Raw genomic sequence first — 22,565 nt, forward strand, 5'->3', positions numbered from 1 at the left:
ATAAATTTTTGGTTTGTGAGTTACATTTCAATAAAGCTCAATGGTGAACAACTACCACCACTTACAGCGAACATAACTTATCATTAATAACTATAAACCAGAAAAAAAACATGGGTTTTCAAATTCTCACCTCCTTGTCTTTACTGTACTTATTTTGGTGAAGTTTCTTATATTTGTGTAGTCGAAGCATATTATGGAGTTCTTCTCTGCTGAGATTGAGTTCTTCTTCTTCATCGTCATCATCATCATCATCATCTTCTTCTTCTTCCTCTTCACTCTGAGAATCTGCCTCACTGGACTCATCACTTAACAGAATGCTCTGAAGCAGGGTGAAATTTAAAATATAATTCTTCCTGAGAAGTAATCCCCTTATTAATTAAACTTTTTTTTTTTTTGTCAGTTGTGGGGCTTGAACTCTGGGCTTGGGCTCTGTCCCTGCGCTCTTCAGCTCAAGATGAGAGCTCTACTGCTTGAGCCACAGAGCCACTTCCAGTTTTCTAGTGGTTTATTGAAGATAAGAGAGTCTCACGGACATTCCTGCCCGGGCTGTCTTTGAACAGTGATCCTCAGATCTCAGCCTCCTGAGTAGCTAGGATTACAGGCATGAGCCACCAGTACCTGGCTTAATTCAAACTTTAAAAAAAATTTTTTTTTTGTCAGCCATGGGGCTCAGGACGTGGGCGTTGTTCCTGAGCTTTTTCACTTAAGGCTAGTTCTCTACCACTTGAACCATAGCATAACTTCCAGTTTTCTAGTGGTTAATTAGACAATAGTCTCACAGACATTTATGCCTGGGCTGGCTCTGAATTGCAATCCTCAGATCTCAGCCTCCTGAGTAATTAAGAGTACAGGCATGTGCCACCAGCAACCAGGTTATTCAAAGTTTTTTGTCCAGGTTATAGAGCAATGACAAAAAATAACAAACTACTGCTTTCAAGTGTGCACACACACATACACAGAAGTTCTTAGGAAAGGAAAGTTCCCTAATCAGCCTAAATCACCTATCACCCTGAAGGTCAAATTTGCCACAGGAGCTGAAGGTATAGGGAATTGGGAGCACTTGTGTTCTGGTGGCTTGAAGCCACACAGAGGGCACAATCACTAAATACTCAACAATTCACTAAATACTAACAAGAGCAAATAACTAAATAACTAAATAACTAAAAAGAGCAAAGGGCTGGAGGGGATGACTCATACCCCTAATCCTAGCTACTAAGGAGACTGAGATCTCAGATTCTTCGTTCAAAGCCAGCCCAAGCAGGAAAGTCTGTAAGACTCTTATCTCTATTAAACTACCAAAAAAAAGAGATGGAAATGGAGCTGTGGCTCAAGTGGTAGGGTACTAGCCTTGAACAAAAAGAAGCTCAAGGACAGCATCCAACCCCTGAGTTCAAGTCCCAGGACAAGCACCAAAAAAAAAAAAAAAAAAAAAAAAAAAAAAAAAAAAGAGCAAAGGAAAGGAAGGGAGGAAATAGAAATAGCCTAACTGAAAAGAGAGAAACAACCCAAATACCCACTAACTGGGCTGGGAATGTGGGTTAGTGGTAGAGTGCTTGCCTAGCACGCATGAAGTCCTGGGTTTGATTTCTCAGCACCACATAAGCAGAAAAAGCCACAAACACTGTGGCTCAAATGGTAAGAGTTCTTGCCTAGAGGTAAAGAGCTGAGGAACAGCACTTAGGCCCAGAATTCAGACACCATGAGCAACAAAAAATTTAAAAATGAAAACAAAAACATATGTAGGATAAGAGAATCACACCTGAGGGGCTGGAGAATGTGGCTCAGTGGTAGAGTGCCTGTCTAGCATGCACTAGCACTAAGTTCAATTCCTCAGTATCACATAAACAGAAAAAACTATGGCTCAGGTGGTAGAGCACTAGCCTTGAGCAAAAGAAGCTCAGGGATAGTGCCCATGCTCTTAGTTCAAGCCTCGGGACTGGCAATAAACAATAAAAAAAGATAATCATATCTGAAAAAAATTTGTCAGTCTCTCTGAATCAATTTCTAACAGTAACTTTGATAGGTTATTTGGACTATGATATGGTTTATCTCTTACCTTTAGCCACTTTCTGCTTTTCTTCAACTTGGAAAAGTTATATAAATTTCCCCTGTCAGATTTTGATTCTGTATAGAGAAACATAACAAAATTTTTTAAAAATAAAATGATAGCATGACTACTCAAAGAGAACTACACACAAAGAGGATACATGGAGGCTGGGAAGGGGGCTCAGTGGTAGAGCACTTGCCTTGCATGCAAGAGGCCCTGGGTTTGATTCCTCAGCACTACATAAGCAGAAAAAGCCGGAAGTGGAACTATGGCTCAAGTGGTATAGCACTCACCTTAGCTGAGGAGCTGACAGCGCCCAGGCTCAGAGTTCAGCCCCCACAACCAACAACAACAACAAAAAGAGAACATCATACCACCCTGACCTGACTGCAGAACTCCATTAAGTGAGTACGGGGTTAACATTCCAGAATTGCTTGCTCCAGAAGTTTCACCAAGCAGTGAATTAGGGGGTTCTTCTTTTACTTGTATTAAGGGATCCCCAGACTGGGGCAATAAGGGATTATTGTCATCCAACCCATCTTCACTGTCATCACTATAAATTGAAAGATAATAAGCAAGTAATCAGAAAAGTTAAGGTTAATAGAACTGGACACTCTATATAAAACCAACTGATTATCTGAAAAAATTAACTTTTCAATATTAAGAATCATAAAGCAATTATGATGACAAACAGAAATGTGTTAAGCAAACGAAATAACATACCTAGAAATATTCCTATTGAAGATGGCGGATGTTTGTCGCAGGAAATGATCCAACCGGAGGGCTCTCTCCAGGTACTGAAGATAGAGGGGCTTTGCCAGCTCAGTGCTGCTGCCATCGTCCCCGGCACCCAACTCCGAGGCCATAGAACAAATCTGTCTTCATGCACAAGCGCCTCCGACTACACGGCTGCAGAATGGAGATAGGTAATTAAAAATAAAAGACAGGAAGTGAAGCTGTGGCTCAAGAGCTAGTACTAGTCAGGTGCTGGTGCTGCTCACGCCTGTAATCCTAGCTACTCAGGAGTCTGAGATCTGAGGATCACGGTTCAAAGCCAGCCTGGGCAGGAGAGTCCGTGAGTTTCTTATCTTCAATAAACCACCAGAAAACTGGAAGTGGAACTGTGGCTCAAGTGGTAGAGCGCTCATCTTGAGCTGAAGAGCATAGGGACAGCACCCAAGCTCAGAGTTCAAGCCCCACGACCAACCAAAAAAAAAAAAAAAAAAAAAAGAGCTAGTGCTAGCCTTGAGCAAAAAAGGACAAGAACAGTGCCCAGCCCCTGAGTTCAAAACCAAAGACAGATACACACATAAAAAGAAGGAAAGGGGACTAGGAAGGTGGCTCAGGGGTAGAGTGCTTGCCTTACATGCATGAGGCCCTGGGTTCGATTTCTCAGCACCATATAAGCAGAAAAGGCCGGAAGTGGTGTTATGGCTCAAGTGGTAGAGCGCTTGCCTTGAGCTGAAGAGCTGAAGAGCTGAGGGACAGCACCCAGGCCCAGAGTTCAAGCCCCACCACGGACCAAAAGAAAAAAAGGAAGGAAGGAAGGAAGAAGGAAGGAAGAAATCAGAGACCAAGATGTAAAACTTCAAGTCCCATGACTGACAAAAAAATTTTTTTAAATGTACTCTTTACCTGACTTATGTAACTATAATTTCTCTATACATCACCTTTATAATAACAATAAAGGGGGCTGGGAAGGTGGCTCATGCAAGAGCACTTGCCTTGCATGTCTGAGGCCATGGGTTCGATTACTCAGCACCACATAAGCAAAAAGAAAAAAGCCGAAGTGGCACTGTGGCTCAAGTGGTAGAGTGCTAGCCTTGAGCTGAAGAGCTGAGGGACAGCGCCCAGGCCCAGAGTTCAGACCCCACAACTGGACCCCAAAAAAACAAAACAAAACAGAAAAACAAAAACAATAAAGGTCACAGCTGAAAATAGGTGCTGGTGGCTCACACCTGTAATCTTAACTACTTAGGTGGCTAAGATTGAGGATCACCGTTCAAAGCCAGCCCAGGCAGGAAAGTCTGTGAGACTTTTATTTTTGGTCAGTTGTGGGGCCTGAACTCTGGGCCTGGGCACTATCCCTCAGCTCTTCAGCTCAAGGCCAGTGCTCTACCACTTTGAGCCACAGTGCCATTTCTGGTTTTCAGGTGATTAATTGGAGATGAGTCTCATGGACTTTCCTGCCCAGCCTAGCTTTGAACCTTGAGCCTCAGATCTTGGCTTCTTGAGTAGCTGGGATTATAGGCATGAACCACCAGGGTACAGCTATTCATTTAAAATATTCAGTCAGGTCTGGGAAGGTAGCTCAGTGGTAGAATGCTTGCCTTGCATGCATGAGGCCCTGGGTTTGATTCTTCAGCACCATATAAGCAGAAAAAGCCAGAAGTGGCTCTGTGACAAGTGGTAGAGGACTAGCCTTGAGCTGAAGAGCTGAGGGACAGTGCCCAGGCCCAGAGTTCAGGCCCCACGACCAACCATAAACAAACAAACAAACAAACAAACAAACAAATAATAAAATATACAGTCAGGTAGGGACTGGTGGCTTATATCTGTAACCCCAGCAATTTAGAAGTAGAGCTGAGGGGACTGTGAGTTCAAGGACAGCCTGGGCCACATAGTGAGTTCTAGGCTAGCCTAGACTACATGGTGAGACCTTATCTCAAAATAAATAAAATATATAGCAACTTCCTTAACATATTCCTTGTTCCCTTTTCTTCCTCTTCCTGTCCCCTTCTTCATTTCATCTTTTCCCTTCCCTCTCTCTCCTTACCTCCATCCCTTCTTTAATTGTACTAGTTTCATTATCTGTTAAAATAAATAGCATAAGAGCAGTTGTTTCATAGAAAGATGCTTTTTGTAATAGATCTTCAGGAGAGCCAAGTAGAGCTTTAGACTTAACCTAGTGGACATGCATTGAATGGAATTATTTGTTGCAGCTAAGAAGTTTGGCTGTAGTTTAGAAAACTGAGTTAGGTGATGCCTGTGGCTCATGGCTGCAACTCTATCCATTTAGGAAGCTGAGAGCTGAGAACCCATTATGGGGAGACAAATCTGTGAGAAGCTTTAACCAGCAAAATGCTGGAAAACTAGAGGAATGGTCCAAGTGGTAGAGTGCCAGCTGTGAGAAGGAAAGAAAGCCTGAGTGAGAGGTCCTGAGCTGAAGCCCTACTACTGCCACAGAACACAACTGAGAGGACGGATTCTCATCCCTAACTGGTGCCTGACTTGAAAAGGACAGACACCTGATTAGGGGCCTGTGGGAGTAGGGCAGCGTTCCTGGTTGTAGAAACTCTGCCTTTTAACTAACCTGATCTCCACTTTCAGGAGAAATAAGTATGCTAAGCTATTACTTCTGGTTCTAGATAACCAATACCACTAATGCCAGTCTCTTCAGTGGTTTTTTGTTTGTTTGTTTTTGGTTCAATCATGGGGTCTGAACTCTGGGCCTGGGCGCTGTCCTTCAGCTCTTCAGCTCAAGGCAAGCGCTCTACCACTTGAGTCAAGGCGCCACTTCCAGCTTTTTTCTTTTTGCTTATGTGGTGCTGAAGAATCAAACCCAGGGCCTCAGGCATACAAGGCAAGCACTCTATCACTGAGCCACCTTCCCAGCTCTCTTCAGTGGTTTTTACTGGCTTCATAAAGCTAACCATCAGTCCCTATAGCTTTTGGAGCACATCCCACCAGACAGAGCTTTGCTAGCATGACTACCACTGGTGCTGTTTGCATCCTGCTACAAAGAAACAGAACTAATTTTGTTTTTGTTTTGTTTTTGCCAGTCCTGGGGCTTGAACTGAGGGCCTGGGCGCTGCCCCTGAGCTCTTCAGTTCAAGGCTAATGCTCTACCCCTTGAGCCACAATGCCATTTCTGGCTTTTTCTGTTTATGTGGTGCTGAGGAACTGAACCCAAGGCCTCATGCATGCAAGGCAAGCACTCTACTGCTGAGCCACCTTCCCAACCCCCAGAATGAATATATGTTCTTTTGTAAATAATTATTACTATGACATCTGAAACACTTTGTATATAGTTTCAAATTAGGGAGGATTTGGGCATGAAGACCTGTTCTAATTCTGATCACTGAAATGTACCCAATAACTGTAACGTATAGGTAGCCTTCCCCTCTGAAGAAAATTAATGTTAAGTCTGGAAAAAGAACAAAACCTAAGAGAGCCATGTTAGATCTCAATTTTCAAAGGAGATGTTTTTTTATTTCATTTAAAAAATTATGCGGGGTATTGGTGGCTCACGCCTGTAATCCTAGCTACTCCGGAGGCTGAGATCTGAGGATCGCAGTTCAAAGCCAGCCCGGGCAGGAAAGACTGTGAGACTCCTATCTCCAATAAACCACCAGAAAACCGGAAGTGGCGCGGTAGCTCAAGTGGTAGAGTGCTCTCCTTGAGCTGAAGAACTGATGGACAGCACTCAGGCCCAGAGTTCAAGCCCCACAACCGACAAAAAAAAAAAAAAAAAGAAAACAGGAAGTGTTGCTGTGGCTCAAGTGGCATAGGGTTCGCCTTGAGCTGAAGAGCAGCACCCATGCCCAGAGTTCAAGCCCCATGACCAACAACAACAACAAAAATTACTATTGTTGTTCAGTAGTTGTACAAAGGGGTTACAATACTATAAGTCAGGTTATAATAGAATACTTTTTGGTCAATGTTGCCCCTTTCCTTTGTTCTCCCTGTTTTTCCCCATTCCTATCCCTTCCCTTGTTACATAGTTCATGTTTTTTTTTTTTTTTTTTGTCGGTCGTGGGGCTTGAACTCTGGGCCTGGACGCTATCCCTCAGCTCTTCAGCTCAAGGCGAGCGCTCTACCACTTGAGCTACAGCGCCACTTCCGGTTTTCTGGTGGTTTATTGGAGATAGGAGTCTCACAGTCTCTCCTGCCCAGGCTGGCTTTGAACCGCGATCCTCAGATCTCAGCCTCCTGAGTAGCTAGGATTACAGGCGTGAGCCACCGGCGCCCGGCACATAGTTCATGTTTTATAATGTACATTCAATACAGTGACATTTGCTCACCCTGCCTTCCTCCATTCCTGTGCCCTCCCAATCCTTCCCCCCCAAAATCCTTATTTCTACTTTCTGATATTTGTTATGATTATCTGTACTTGAGTTACAGGAGCATTATGCCTTCAGATTTCTCCTCTAAGTATACCCTGCTCAAAAAAAAATTTTTTTTTTTTTTTTTTTTTTTTTTTTTTTTGCGGTCATGGGGCTTGACATGGGTGCTATTCCTGAGCTTTTTTTTCGTGCTCAAGGATAGTACTCTACAACTTGAGTCACATTGGCACTTTGGGTTTTGTTTTTTTCTTTTAAACAGTTAATTGGAGATAGGAGTCTCATGGGGACTTTTCTGCCCAGGATAGTTTTGAAATGCCATGCTCAGATCTCAGCCTCCTGAGCAGCCAGGTGCCCAACTACTAAAATCTTTTAAAAAGTACTTTTAATACTCTCTTTATTTTGCCAACACTGATATGCTATGAATTTTTTTCTTTGCCAGACCTGGGGCTTGAACTCAGCGCCTGGTCACTGTCCCTGAGCTGATTTTGCTCAAGGTTACCACTTGAGCCACAGCGCCAATTCTGGCTTTTCTGTTTATGTGATACTAAGGAATGGAACCCAGGGCTTCATGAATGCTAAGGAAGTACTCATCACTAAGCCACAATCCCAGCCCCATACTGTGAAATTTATGTCATTTAAACGTATAGTTCTGTGACTTGGTAAGTTTATAGACTTGTGCCATCATCACGACAATGTAAGAACATTTTGGTCCGATTACACTCACTCCCCAAAGAGTTTGTTTTACCTATTTATAGTCAATTTCCCATGACAGCAACAATCAACTACTAATCTTTTTTTCAGCCATTTTATAAAAAATGTATAAATGGAATCATATAAAATGTGACTTTTTTTTAGTTGGTTGTTGGGCTTGAACTTGGGTCTGGGCACCATCCCTCTGAGCTCTTTTGCTCAAGGCTAATAATCTTCACTTTGAGCTACATTTCTAGTACTGGTATACTGGTAGTTAATTGGAGATAAGAATCTCATCGAGGGCTGGGAAGGCAGCTCAGTGGTAGAGTGCTTGCCTTACATGCATGAGGCCCTGGATTCAATTCTTCAGCACCACATAAGCAGAAAAAGCTGGAAGTAGTGTTGTGGCTCAAGTGGTAGAGGGCTAGCTTTAAGAGCTGAGGGACAGCGCCCAGGCCCAGAGTTCAGGCCCCATGACCGACAAAAAAAAAAAGGGGGGGGGCATGACATCAATCAAGAAACAGCTGTATTGAATAGAAATTTCTTCATACAAGTACTTAAAAGATAATAAAACATTAAAAATTTTTAAATGGGAAAACCATTTTTGAAGAATATTTAGAGAAAAAGTAGTACTTAGGTTTGGTTTTTCCTGCCTACCAGTATCATACATTGTCACAAGCCGAAAAGCACATCCAAACTACCTTTGTGATTTGGATGAACTGTTCCTTCAAATCTTTTATCACACACCTCTCCCCACCCCCAAAAAAGAAAAATTGATTAAGGCTCTCAAAGCCATCCTCAGTTGAAAAAAATACTAAGCCAAGTAATTCTAGTTTCCTCTGTACCTATGGTTGAATATATTGCTAGAAGGCCAACAAAATGTTAGTCATTAAAAGGAAAATATAAAAAGCAAAATTTAAAAATATATTTTTGTGGGGCTGGGAAGGTGGCTCAGCGGTAGAGTGCTTGCCTTGCATGCTCCAGGCCCTGGCTTCGATTCCTCGGCACCACATAAGCCAAAAAAAAAAAAAAAAAGCCAGAAATGGCGCTGTGGCTCAAGTGGTAGAGCGCTTGCCTTGAGCTGAAGAGCTGTGGGGCAGCGCCCAGTCCCAGAGTTCAGGCCCCACGACCAGAAAATTTAAAAAAATAAAAAAAAATATATATATATATTTTTTTGTAAGCCAGGTGCTGGTGGCTCCCACCTGTAATCCTAGCTACTCAGAAGGCTGAGATCTGAGGATTGAGGTTCAAAGCTAGCAGGAAAGTCTATGAGATTCTTATCTCCAATAAACTACTCAAAAAACACTACAAGTGGTACTGTGGCTCCGGTGGTAGAGTGTTAGCCTTGAGTGAAAAAGCTTAGGGACGGTGCCCAGGTTCAAGCCCCAGGACTAACGCCTCCCCTTCCAACACACACACACACACACACACACACACACACACACACACACACACACACACACACACACACACACACACACACACACACACACACACACACACACACACACACACACACACACACACACACACACACACACACACCATTTATTAAACACTATGTCAGAGATAGCATCAAGCACTTCACATAAATTATCTTTTGTTTCTTTTGGTTGTGGACAGTACTGGAGTTTGAATTCAGGACTGTGAGCTAGCTAGGCAAAATGTCCACCAGTTGAGCCATTCCCCACTTATTTTTCAGATAGGGTCTCACAATTTTGCTCAGGGCTAGTGATGAACCACTGAATACACCTGACTCTCACAAAAATTTAACTATCGGGCTGGGAAGGTGGCTCAGTGATAGAGTGCTTGTCTTGCACCCATGAGGCCCTGGGTTCGATTCCTCAGCACCACATAAGCAGAAAAAGCTGAAGTGGCGCTGTGGCTCAAGTGGTAGAGCACTCGCCTTGAGCTGAAGAGCTGAGGGACAGTGCCTAGGCCCAGAGTTCAGGCCCCACAACCGACCAAAAATAAAAAAAGTAACTACCAATCTGGTTTGTTCTTTGAGATAGTCTTGATAACTTTTTGTCCAGGCAGGCTTTAAACCATGGTCATTCTATCTCTGGTTCTCTGGTTTTATTATTAAAAGTTCTATAAACTAGATACTATTAATCTAATTCCAAACACAAAACTAAAGCCTAGAAGTTAAGTAATGTACAAAAGATTATACAACAAGAAGCTGTAGAGCCAAAACTCTACAGCATGGGTTCACACAGATTTGGCTTGTAGGACAAATCCAGATGATTGCCCAATGTAATAAAGCTTTTGTAAAAACTGAAAACCTTTTTTAGATTTTAATTTATTTGATCCTTGGGGATCAAATCAAGGGCCTTGCACGAGGTAGCATTCTACTACTATCTATTTTTATGTGTGTGCATGCTAATGCTGGAACTCAAACTCAGGACCTGGACACTGTCCCTGAGCTTTTGTGCAAGGCTAGCACTCTATCACTTGAGCTATACCTCTACTTCCAGCTTTTTGGATAGCTAATTGGACATAAGAGTCTCATGGACTTTCCTGCTCAGGCCTCAAACTACAATTCTCAGATTTCAGCCTCATAAGTAGGTATGATTACAGGTGTAAGCCAGCAAGACCTACCTCTGCTTTTCTTTTTTTTTTTTTCTTTTGTTTGTGCCAGTCCTGGGGCTTGAACTTAGTGCCTGGGCACTGTCCCTGAGCTTCTTTTTGCTCAAGGCTAACACTCTACCACTTGAGCCACAGCACCAATTCTAGGCCCCAAGTTCAAGCCCAGGACTGGTGGGAGGGGAGCGGGGAGCTATCCAAAGATCACAAAGTTAACAGGAGGGAGAGCTAAAATCCCAATCAAGGTTATCTAGAGATGTAGCAGTGATTCAACTATTTTTTCAGTACCACTGGACTACATTGCTTATACTAACCAAACAGATTTAGACCTTTGAACTAATGAAAATTAATGTCTCAAAACATTGTTGTTGTTTTAGGTCCCTCCCAGACAACTGGGATTTGAGTCAATATATTTGAAAAACAAACAAGCAAGGTGTGTTTTTTAACCAGTTTATAAGCTTGTAATCACATCACTGGGGAAGCAGGGGCAAGAGAATCCAGCCTGAGCTGCATAAGAAAGCTGTCAAAAATCAGGTTAATCCTTCTCTCTGGCACTTTTTTGTGTATATTTTTGTACAAATTCTTTCTCTGTATACATACATATACAACTGGATCAATTCACTTGTATTCCCCACAGACTATTAATACAGTCTCAAGTATGGCAAATGCTCAACAACTCGAAATAGGGAAGATGAAAAAACACTGTGTGGAATAAAATCAGAATTTCTGTTGAATATATGGTTCTAGCTATCAGGATACATGATGAAGATATTTTCAAAGTTAATGAGTACTTTGCTTCATAAAGGCTTAGAGCCCCAAATCTCAGAGTTGATAGAGATAGGAACACATCCTGTTTATAAAAATAATTCTTTTTTTTTTTGTCGGTCATGGGGCTTGAACTCTGGGCCTGGGCGCTGTCCCTCAGCTCTTCAGCTCAAGGCTAGCGCTCTACCACTTGCGCTACAGCGCCACTTCCGGTTTTCTGGTGGTTTATTGGAGATAGGAGTCTCACGGTCTCTCCTGCCCAGGCTGGCTTTGAACTGCGATCCTCAGATCTCAGCCTCCTGAGTAGCTAGGATTACAGGCGTGAGCCACCAGCGCCCGGCTTAAAAATAATTCTTGAATTGTATCTCATTATTGCCCCTAAATACACAAGCTAAGGGCTAACCAAGTCTAATTGCCTTAACTATCATGACTGCCTATTTCATTCCACTTAGTTCCTGTGTGTATCTATTTCAATCAGTTTGGTTCGTGTGTGCGCGCGCGCGTGTGTGTGTGTGTGTGTGTGTGTGTGTGTGTGTGTGTGTAAAATTTTTAAATAAGTTTTTTTCTCATAGTTCTAATTGAAGTCAGGGCAAGGATTGAGAGTGGTATTTTTAGGGGAGTATACTAGTTGGATCACTAAAGTTTTTGGCTTTATAAACCAAATCGCGTGTCTAGGTATGTTCTTAAACTTTAGCCTCCTTCTCCTGCGAGTAAGTTTGAAAACAAACTACTCATTATTGAAGCTCTGTCAAGCAATATCCAACTTTCAAGTTAACTGTAATTTTCCAAGGTATCTATTTTATTTCAATCTGCAGATAAAATCCAGTCTCACACCATACCAAATACTCTACCAAAGCCATGAGTCAAATTTCTTTATCTTAAATGAAAGCACAATCACTACCTTCACCATTTTATGGAACCTTCCCTCCTGCTTAAACCAGGTACTGGTGGCTCATGCCTGTAATCCTAGCTACTCAGGAAGCTGAGCCCCAGCAGGGAGAAGTTGGTGAGACTCTTTTTCTTTTTTCTTTTTTGTCAGTTGTGGGACCTGAACTCTGGGCCTGGCCGCTGTCCCTCAGCTCTTTCAGCTCAAGGCTAGCGCTCTACCATTTGAGCCACAGCACCACTGCTGGCTTTTTCTGTTTATGTAGTGCTGAGGAATCAGGGCCTCATGCATGCAAGACAAGCACTCTTGGGGGCTGGAAAGGTGGCTCAGTGGTAGAGCGCTTATGTGGTGCTGAAGAGCTGAGGGACAGTACCCAGGCCCAGAGTTCAAGCCCCACGACCGGACCCAAAAAAAAAAAAAAAAAAAAGACAAGCACTCTACCACTGAGCCACCTTCCCAGCCCCTCTCTGTGAGTCTTATCTCCAATTAACAACCAGAAAACCAGAAGTGGCACTGTGGCTCAAGTGGGAAAGCACTTGTCTTAAGCTGAAGAGCTCAGGGACAGCGCCCAGGCCCAGAGTTCAAGCCCCACCACTGACCAGGAAAAAAAAAAAATTCCTCAAAAATCTTAGGGGTAGACATACCGTAAGTCCATATATTAAAGGGTTACAGTTTTAACAGAGCATGGTTCAAAAAAGGTTTTTGAAGACTGGGAAGGTGGTTCAGTGGTAAAGCGCTTGCCTTGCATGCATGAGGCCCTGGGTTCAATTCCTCAGCACCACATAAGCAAAAAGAAAAAAGCCAGAAGTGGCGTTGTGGCTCAAGTGGTAGAGTACTAGCCTTGAGCTGAAGAGCTCAGGGACAGCGCCCAGGCCCAGAGTTCAGGCCCCATGACCGGACCCCCCCAAAAAAAGAAAAAAGCCAGAAATGGCGCTGTGGCTCAAGGGATAGAGTGCTAGCCTTGAGCTGAAGAGCTGAGGGACAGCGCCCAGGCCCAGAGTTCAGGCTCCACGACCAGACCCCCCCCCCCAAAAAAAAAGGTTTTTGAAAAAAAGAAGTAATTTCAAACACCAAAATTTTAAATTTCTGCTCAATCATTATCCAGCTCCATCCGTGGGAGAAGCTCGCAGTCAGTTACATGTTATCTTGAGCTGTGTTTAAATCACAATATGGTCTGTTTAGTGTTTCCTTAACTTTAATTCTGTGAAACTGTTTCTCCGCAAAAGCAAGTGTTCCTAAAGCAAGGTAAATCTGTGGTGATCCTCTCTAAGCCAAAAAGAGCGGATAAGATGTTTACTGATATGGTGAAACTTGAGGTTTGCTAAGAGGTAGAGCATCTTTAGTAGAAGGTAGGTGACATAAGGGAAAGATGAATCAAATATCAAATATCTGCAGCATTCAAGATAAAGAACATGAACTAAGGGCGGGGAAGGGGGCTCAGTGGTAAAGCGCTTGCCTTGCATGCATGAGGCCCCGGTTTCTATTCCTCAGCAGCACATAAGCAGAAAAAAAACCTGGAAGTGGAACTGTGGCTCAAGTGGTAGAGTGCTAGCCTTGAGCTGAAGAGCTGAGGGACAGCGCCCAGGCCCAGAGTTCAGGCCCCCCGACCGGACCCAAAAAAAAAAAAAAAAAAAAAAAGAACATGAACTAAGACATAGTTTTGGTGAGCAGTATTAATGTACAGGACAGTAATTTCTATGAAAATACTGGACTTTCCAATTAGTGGCACTTGCACCTACTATTTGTCCAATGCAGGTGAAGTCTGAGTGATTTTAGAGGATTGAAATCTATGCATCCTGAGTATGCAGCTTTTGTCCTCAATGGGTCTCACTGGAACCCTATACGTGAGGATAACAAGGGTCTGCTACACTGCAGTCCCTTAACCAAGGAAATGCAGGTTCTTTTTCTTCCCCTTAGGTTTTTAATGTAGTAACTGGCTCTAGACAAGGCTGGTCTCAAACTGGCCATCCTGCGTCAGCCTCCTAGAGATGGAATTACAATACCAGTCTATATGGCCTCAATTTTTTTTTTTTAATACATAGACATAAATTGAATCCAGGGCCTTATACCAGAAGCTATACCATTGTTTCTACAAACACACACACACACACACACACACACACACACACACACACACACACACACACACACACACATTCCCCATCACCACCTTTTTGCTCATCAGGGGCACTATTGCTCTACCATTTAAACCACAGTGTCACTTCTGGCCTTTTCAAGGCGAGTGCTCTATCACTTTTGTTTTGTTGTTGTTTTTTTGGGTCCGGTCTTGGAGCCTGAACTCTGGGCCTGGGTGCTGTCCCTGAGCTCTTCAGCTCAAGGCTAGCGCTCTACCACTTGAGCCACAGCGCCACTTCCGGCTTTTTTCTTTTTGCTTATGTGGTGCTAAGGAATCGAACCCAGGGCCTCAGGCATACAAGGCGAGCACTCTACCACTGAGCCACCTTCCCAGCCCCACTTCTGGCTTTTTCAGTGACTAATTGGACATAAGAGTCTTACACTTTCTTGCCTCAGCTGGCTTTGAACTGGGATCCTCAGATCTCAGTTTCCTAAGTAGCTAGGACTACAGGCATGTGCCACTTGCACCTGGCTTATAAGTTTATTTATTTTTTATTTTTTTATTTTTTTGTTCGTCCTGGGACCTGAACTCGGGGTCTGGGCGCTGTCCCTCAGCTCTTCAGCTCAAGGCTAGCGCTCTACCACTTGAACCACAGCACCACTTCTGGCTTTTTCTGTTTATGTGGTGCTGAGGAATCAAACCCAGGGACTCATGCATGTGAGGCAAGCACTCTACCACTGAGCCACCTTCCCAGCCCTACATGTTATTTTTAATTTTTACTTTTCATATCTTTCTTTGAATGAGTAACATTTTGTTGACCTTTCTAGCAATGCATCAAGTATATTTACAAGAAGAATTAGTCATCTGGCCTGGTATCCTTTATACCACACTGTTTATTGCCCATTTTTCTGTTCATGCACACATTTATCAAACTTTTTTTCCCCCCAGTCCTGGGGCTGAAACTCAGGGCCTGGGCACTGTCCTTGAGCTTCTCTTGCTCAAGGCTAGCACTCTACCACTTGAGCTACAGCACCACTTCCAGCTTTTTCTGTTTATGTGGCACTGAGGAATCGAACCCAGGACTTCGTGCATGCTAGGCAAGCACTAAGCCACATTCCCAGCTCCTTCATTTTTGGGGGGGGGGGTTGGAGGGGGTCAGCTGTGGGGTTTTACCTCAGGGATCCAGCACTATCCCTGAGCTATTGTGCTCAAGGATAGTAGTGCTCTACCACTATGGGACATAGCTCCATTTCCTGTTTTCTGTGGTTAAATTGGAGCTAAGAGTATCATGGGCTTTCTTGCCTAGGCTGGCTTTCAACTGCACCCCTCAGATCTCAGCCTCCTGAGCGGCTAGTATTACAGGCTTGAGCCACCAGCACCCAGCCCAAACTTTATTATTACAATATTAATTTCTTACCAGAAAAGCTACTACATGTAAAATTGAATGAAACTCAGTAGTAATTCCAGAACATACTCAAGAAATCTCACATCCAGATATGGTGTTCCTTCCTATTATTTAACAAATTTGGCAAATGTACCCACTCAAGGAAGAAAGCAAACTAAGATTTACTGATATGCTGTTTGTTAACATTTCACTTAATCTCAGAAGTGGAAATTATATAATCTCTACTTTGCAAACTAGAACTAAACAAACAAAAAAATGCCCTAATGGGCCAAACATGATCACCCTCTCCTATTTAAACACTGTTTTGAGGGCAGGTAATGTGGCTTAGTGGTAGAGTGCTTGCGTAGTATGCATGAAGCCCTGGGTTCAATTCCTCAGTACCACATAAACAGAAAAGCCAGAAATGGCACTGTGACTCAGGGACAGTGCCCAGGTCCTGAGTTTAAGACCCAGGACTGGCAACAACAACAACAACAAAAAAAAAAAAAAAAAAAAAAGGAAGGGGAAAAAACTCAGAACGTTTTTTAAAAAATGGAATTTAAACACTTAAAAACAATACTCTTTGTAGAATCTAAAATGTATGCAACCTTTACAATATTATCATTTATGGTATATTAATGACAGAGATACTTTTTTCCAAAATGTATCTATTTGTCATCTTGCAAACATTACATAGCAGACCTATACTTCTACACATTTGGACTATATTTTATAGGTATGTAGTTCCAAAATGTTACTTTGTGATCCAAAATGTTACCACTAATGAGGTTCATCCAATTTTGCATGTAACAGCTTTTCTGGTAAGAAATTAACATTGTAATAACAAAGTTTGGGCTGGTGGTTCAAGCCTGTAATACTAGCCACTCAGGAGGCTGAGATCTGAGGGGTGCAGTTGAAAGCCAGCCCAGGCAAGAAAGCCTATTATACTCTTAGCTCCAATTTAACCACAGAAAACAGGAAATGGAGCTATGCCTCAAAGTGGTAGAGCACTACTATCCTTGAGCACAATAGCTCAGGGATAGTGCTGGATCCCTGAGTTGAAGCCCCACAGCTGATTGTACATTCCTTAGTATTCTGGGAATTGGGTCCAGGGCTCTCCCATACCAAAATCCAAGGTTGTTCAAGTACCTCAGTCAAAATAACAATGTTTGCACTCAACCTACACAAACATATTCCCATAGACTTTCAATCATTGCTAGGTTATTTATAAATATCCAACACATTATAAATGCTGCATAAATGTTATACCGTATTATTTGAAGAATAACAAGTAAATACTCTGTACATGTTCAGTACAGTCAGGACCATCACAGACTTAACTACATATAGCAGAGAAGAGAAAGATGCAAGGTGAGCAATGCCCAAACACTGCTGGAGAAAAAGGAGCTGTGCACTGGGAAGTAGCTATAGGAAGTGTGTATGCCTACACACCAATTCAATTTCCTGGATGCTCAGCTGCTGGCCAACTCAAATTCTGCAAAATGCAGGTTTTGTCAAGTTAAAAAAAAAAATCCTTGGGCTGGGAATGTGGCTTGGTGGTATAATGCTTGCCTACCATGCATGAAGCCTTCAGTACCTCATAAGCAGAAAAAGCTGGAAGTGGTGCTGTGGTTCAAGTGACAGTACTACTAGAGCAAATGAAGCTCAGGGACAGTGCCCAGGCCCTGAGTTCAAGCCTAAGGAATAGAAAAAAAAAAAAAAATCCAAGAACTCATGGATATGAAGGACTGACAAGCTGAAACTTGTTTTCCAGGAAGAGGAGCTTGAGAATTCCACACATATAAAACATAACCAGAATAGAATACTAGGTAGCAATAAAAAGGATCAAAGTTTATATGCTGCATACAAACCTTGAAAACATTAAGTCAAAGAAGTCAGTTACAGAAGGACACATTATAAAAATTCAATTTATACAAAGTGGAAATGTCCAGGCTAGGTGAATATATGGAGATAGGAAATAGCTTAGTGGTCACTACAGGCTGCAAAGAGAGGAAGCTGAGAGTGACTGCATAAAGAGCTTCTAGGACTTTTTTGGAGGGACGGACTAAACACCGGTGACCAGCCATGGAGCTATGTAGACAGGGAAAGTCAGAAAACTCTGCCTAATAAGTGCACTGAATTTTTGTGGCATGTGCATATCCCAATAAAACTGTTACTGTAGGAAAAATAAATAAATAAAAGCAGGGATGTAGTTAGTGGCACCCTGGTAAATCTGTGCACGCACGCAGCGTTGGAGGCTGACATAGATAGGAGAGCTGCTGGGCTGCCAGGGCTCTAAATATTTAGTGTGGCTAACGGGTCAGTCTCAATAAGAAGCCACTGGCAAGCCGCAATGAAAATGAGTAAAGAGAAGAAGAAAGGAGAAAGAAGGAAGAAGGAAGAAGAGGAGGAGGAGGAGGGAAAAAAAAATCATGGGACTGAAAAAAAAAAACTAAACAAGTTTTCCCGCGAGGGTGAGCGTGGACCCTCCAAATCCGGCCCCCTCCCTCTCTCCCTCCCTCCCTTCCTTCCTAACAAGGAGAGGAACATGCAGGAAAACTGGGAGAAGAGTGTCCTGGGCACGGCGGGCTGAGGACTGAAATAGTGAAGTGCGGTCTGGGGCGAAGTCAACTCCCAGACTGTAGGGGGCTTCCCTCGGCCGTGATCGCGGAAGTAGTACTTTTAATCAGCAAGCTCGAGAAGAGACGTCAAAAAAAAAAAAAAAGGAAAGAAGACACTGGCCCAGGCGCCACAGAAAAGGCCGGGGATGGGGTTGGGGGGGACCCCACCACAGGGCTGTCACCGACACGTTCCTTAAGTCTGGGCGCGCGTGAGCCTGCCCCCTTCCCCACCACCCACCACCCAGAAACTGACAGGTCCAGCCCTCGCCCGAGTCCCGCTCCCGCCCCGCCAGCCTCCGCCCTGCCCCTCCCCACCCCCAAACCCACACACGTGTTAGCCCGACACCGCCCCACCGGGTCCCACGTGCACCGAGGCTAACACACTCCCCACGTGCGGGTGCCCCACGGGCTTCCTCGGGGAGCTGGGGGTCACCTCGTGACCCCGAGACTCCAAAGGGGGGGGGGAGGACGGGGCCCAGGTTCCCGAGGTCCCGGTCCCCCTCCCCCTGGGGGGAAAGCGTCCACACCCATTCTCCCGACGAACACCCCCCCCCACAGACACACACACAAATCCCGGGGCCGGGGGCGACGGCCCCTTTAAGACGCGGCCCAGCCGTCGCCCGCGGAGAGGGGCGCAACGGGGCCCGGCCGAGCCCCCCCTCTCGCCCGCCCGCCCACGTCCGGTCACCTCACCTCGGGCCGCGGGGCCCCGCCGCCGCGGCGGCGGCGGAGGGGGTGCGGGGTGCGGGCGGGGTCCGGAGGGGGGGGTCGCCCCGCCGACGGTGGAGCCGCGGTTCGCTCCCGGAGGCCGTGAGACGGTGACTGCGTTGGACGTGAACGCTCCTAGCTCGCTCCCTCGGCGGCTCCTGGGACCCCAAGATGGCGGCGGCGCTGAGGCGGCTGCGGGCGCTGGGCCGGCGGCGGCGGCGGCCACTTTCACTCACTGAGAGGAGCGGAGCAGGGACACGGGGAGCCATGGCGGGGGGGAGGAGAGGCGCCATAGCCAGGCCAGAACAATCGAGCCGTCACTCGGCCGGCTTACCCCGCCCCGCCCACGCTCGCTGCCAGTAGCCAGCCCGGGGCCTCCCGCCGTGTCGCTGCCTTCGGCCTTGTGCAGCTGGTACCCCGCCGCTGCCGCCCGGCGCCCCGCGCGGACTGGGGTTCGCGGGGGAGACCCTCATCTATGCTATCTGAGTGCAGATTGGTCGAGACTGGGACTGGCGAAGATTGCCGAAAGGCGGCGGGGAGGAGGAGGAGAATGTCATCGCTAGAGTGAGCAAGCAGATCTCGCACGGGGCAGATCTCGCGAGAGTTCTGTGGACTTGCAACCGCCGAGGAAAGGTTACTTTTCCCGGAAGTAACGTCAAGGGAAATCGCCCAGGATCCTGGGAATGTTTGTTCTGGCTTGCCGGAGGTAGGAGGGGCTCCACACACACCCCACACCCCTCGCGTCACAGCAAGATTGGCGGGTGAGCGCGCCAATAGTTTAGCGGCGGTGGTGGGCGGGCCCCGACACGGGTTGGCCAACTGGCGGGGATGGGGGGGGGTCTCTGTGAGCCGGCCGGCCGCTGTTGGACCCCCGGACCTCCCCAGCTGACCCGGCTCGGTGGTTTCGCCCACTTTGGGCGCAAGGTCGGTGCTCTTGGCTTTTGCACTAGTCGGGTGAGTGGAGTCGGGCGGTGTGGACGCGGCGTGCCCCTCTCTTCTGTTCGCATTTGGTCTCTTGGGTTCCAGAGAAGGAGACACTCTGCCACCGGCCCAGTTGTGGCGACTTAGGGGATTCTGGGCCTTGCCTCTTGTTCCCGGAGGAGTCCGTTTTCCTTTTCTTTTTTCGTGTGTGTGTGTGTGTGTGTGTGTGTTGTCCATTTTTCCGTTTATTAATGTGCCACTCGATTCATCTGTCTCCAGGTGGTCTAGCTCATGAGAGTTTTCCTTTTCTTTTTTCGTGTGTGTGTGTGTGTGTGTGTGTGTGTTGTCCATTTTTCCGTTTATTAATGTGCCACTCGATTCATCTGTCTCCAGGTGGTCTAGCTCATGAGATTCTGCCCTTCGGAAGCGGACTGCCTTCAGTTACGACCCCATGAAATGGAAGAAAATTGTCCCCCTTTCCATTTTCTTCTGAAATGTCGTTTGGCCTTAGTTTGTTCTCGTCCCAGGGTAAAAATGACCCCATCACACCTTACGTTACCATACCACCACGCAGGAAAAAAATGGTTTGCAAGAGCCAAAGGAAGGAGCTGGGAAGGTGGCTCAGTAGTAGAGCTCTTGCCTTGCATGCCTGAGGCCCTGGGTTCGATTCCTCAGCACCACATAAGCAGAAAAAGCCGGAAGTGGCGCTGTGGCTCAAGTGGTAGAGCGCCAGCCTTGAGCTGAAGAGCTGAGGGACAGTGTTCAGTCCCCACGACTGACCAAAAAAATAGAAACTTAAATGTCCTAAGTCTCCCCGAGCTGCACCACCCCTCAAAATCCTCAAGTGGTGGGTGTAGCCATTCTGCCACTTATGAGGGCAGGGAATCTCATTGGGTGTGGAGGAGATAACCACAATGGTTCCTAACTTCCGCAACTATCATGGTACTCAATTTCTAAATAGGTCTTAATGTCTGGTAGGTAAGGCCCCCCTCCCCCCCCCCCACCTTCAGGAGGTCAATCCTTTACTCTTCCACTTAAATTTATAATTGGATATTTTGATTACACTATTTTGAATTGATAGACCAATTTCAAGACAATTGAGATCCCATGATATTAAATCTGTCCATTAACATTGTATCTCTGCATTTATTTATTTTGTTTCAACCTCTTGCCTTTTTTCTTTTTTTCCTTTTATTGTGTGTACTGGTCCTGGGGCTTGAACTTTAAGGCCTCCTGAGTAGCTAGAACAGGCGTGAGCTACGGGCACCCCACAATCTCTTGCCTCTGGATGTACATTTTGTGATTTTTTTTTTCCTGTAGTAGCCTTGAACAACCTTCTCCTCCTCCTCTTCCTCTTCTTCTTTTTTGTCAGTTGTGAGGCGTGAACTCAAAGCCTAGGTGCTATACTTGAGTTTTTTTGCTCAAGGATAGAACTCTACTGCTTTGATCCAGAACTCAAAGCCTAGGTGCTATACTTGAGTTTTTTTGCTCAAGGCTAGAACTCTACTGCTTTGATCCACCGTACCACTGCCAATTTTCTGGTGGTTAGTTGGACATATGGATCCCATGGACTTTCCTGCCTGCACTGGCTTCAAACTGCCATTCTCAGACCTCAGCCTTCTCAGAAGCTAGGATTATAGGCTTGAGCCATCTGCCCCTGGCCTTTGGACCTCTTTTGTCATTAAGTTTATTCCTTGATAGTACTTTGTCTTCAAGTATTGATAAATAAATTGTAATAGTGGCCTTTTGAATGTGTCTCTTTTTTTGTGTGTATTTGCAGAAGTCTCTAGGTAAAGCCCTATGATTTGAATTGTTAACATCATGAAGTATTTTCTTCTTCATCTGAAAGGGCCTTGTAAATCACTAACAAGTCAAAACATTAAGTTGTTAGTGAACACTCAAGAAGTAGTATAGCCAGGCCCAGTGCCTGTAGCCTACTCAGGAGGCTGAAATCTGAGGATCACAGTTCAAAGCCAGCCTGGGCAGGGAAGTTTATGACACTCTTATCTCCATTTAACTACCAAAGACCCAAAATAGAGCTGTGGCTCAAGTGCTAGAGTGCTAGCCTTGAGCATAAAAAAATCTCAGGGACAGTGAGTTCCCAGGGCCTGAGTTCAAGCTCAGGAGCAGCACACACACTCACTCAAAGATTAATTTTAACCAGGTGCCAGTGTCTCACACTGCTTCGTAAGGTAGAAAGCTGAGATCAGATATGAGGATAGAGGTTCAAAGCAAACCCCAAAAATGAATGAGAATTTGAGGCTGTGAGTTCAATCCCCCAGTACCAGGACACACACACACACACACACACACACACACACACACACACACACACACACACACACACACACACACACACACACACACACACACACACACACACACACACACAGTATTATAAATTAGAAAACAAAGATTAAACTCCAAAATACAAATTGAATCAATAACAATTGTAAGACTTGCCTGGGTACTGGTGGTTCAAGACTGTAAGCTACTCAGGATCTGAAGATCTGAGGATCACAGTTCAAAGCCAGCCTAGGCAGGAAACTATGAGACTCTTATCTCAAACTACTCAAAAAAAAAAAAAAGCTGGAAGTGGTGCTGTGGCTCAAGTGGTAGAGTACTTGCCTTGAGCAAAAGAAGCTCTGGGACAGTGCCCAGGCTCCAGGTTCAAGCCCCAGGACCAGAAAAAAAAGACTTTACTCAAAATTTTAAATCCTGTAAAACTCTAATATTTCTACTGCTAGCCACTAAAGGGAAAAAAATTCTAGAAACTGAAAAAGGTAAGCTTGCTTAACTATTAAGATTTTTTCTAAA

The 22,565-nt window shown here is 45.0% G+C and overlaps 1 protein-coding gene across 2 annotated transcripts in view; it reads right to left on the reverse strand.

Annotated features, from left to right (window-relative positions):
- The window catches only part of Ino80 (INO80 complex ATPase subunit), a 103,952-nt gene extending 85,052 nt beyond the window's left edge, over positions 1–18,900 (reverse strand). For both annotated transcript variants that reach the window (XM_070005833.1, XM_070005832.1), the window contains exons 1-5: positions 18,813–18,900; positions 2,771–2,956; positions 2,431–2,600; positions 2,057–2,124; positions 131–319 (exon numbers count right to left, since the gene is read on the reverse strand). In XM_070005833.1, coding sequence (XP_069861934.1) covers positions 131–319; positions 2,057–2,124; positions 2,431–2,600; positions 2,771–2,913 — 570 coding nt within the window. In that variant the 5' untranslated portion in view covers positions 2,914–2,956; positions 18,813–18,900. The remainder of the gene's footprint in view (positions 1–130; positions 320–2,056; positions 2,125–2,430; positions 2,601–2,770; positions 2,957–18,812) is intronic.
- Between the last annotated feature and the right edge of the window lie 3,665 nt (positions 18,901–22,565).

Source organism: Dipodomys merriami, unplaced genomic scaffold, assembly GCF_024711535.1.
Source record: "Dipodomys merriami isolate MVZ:Mamm:240054 unplaced genomic scaffold, mDipMer1.0.p SCAF_69, whole genome shotgun sequence".
In the NCBI taxonomy this organism is placed as follows: Eukaryota; Metazoa; Chordata; class Mammalia; order Rodentia; family Heteromyidae; genus Dipodomys; species Dipodomys merriami.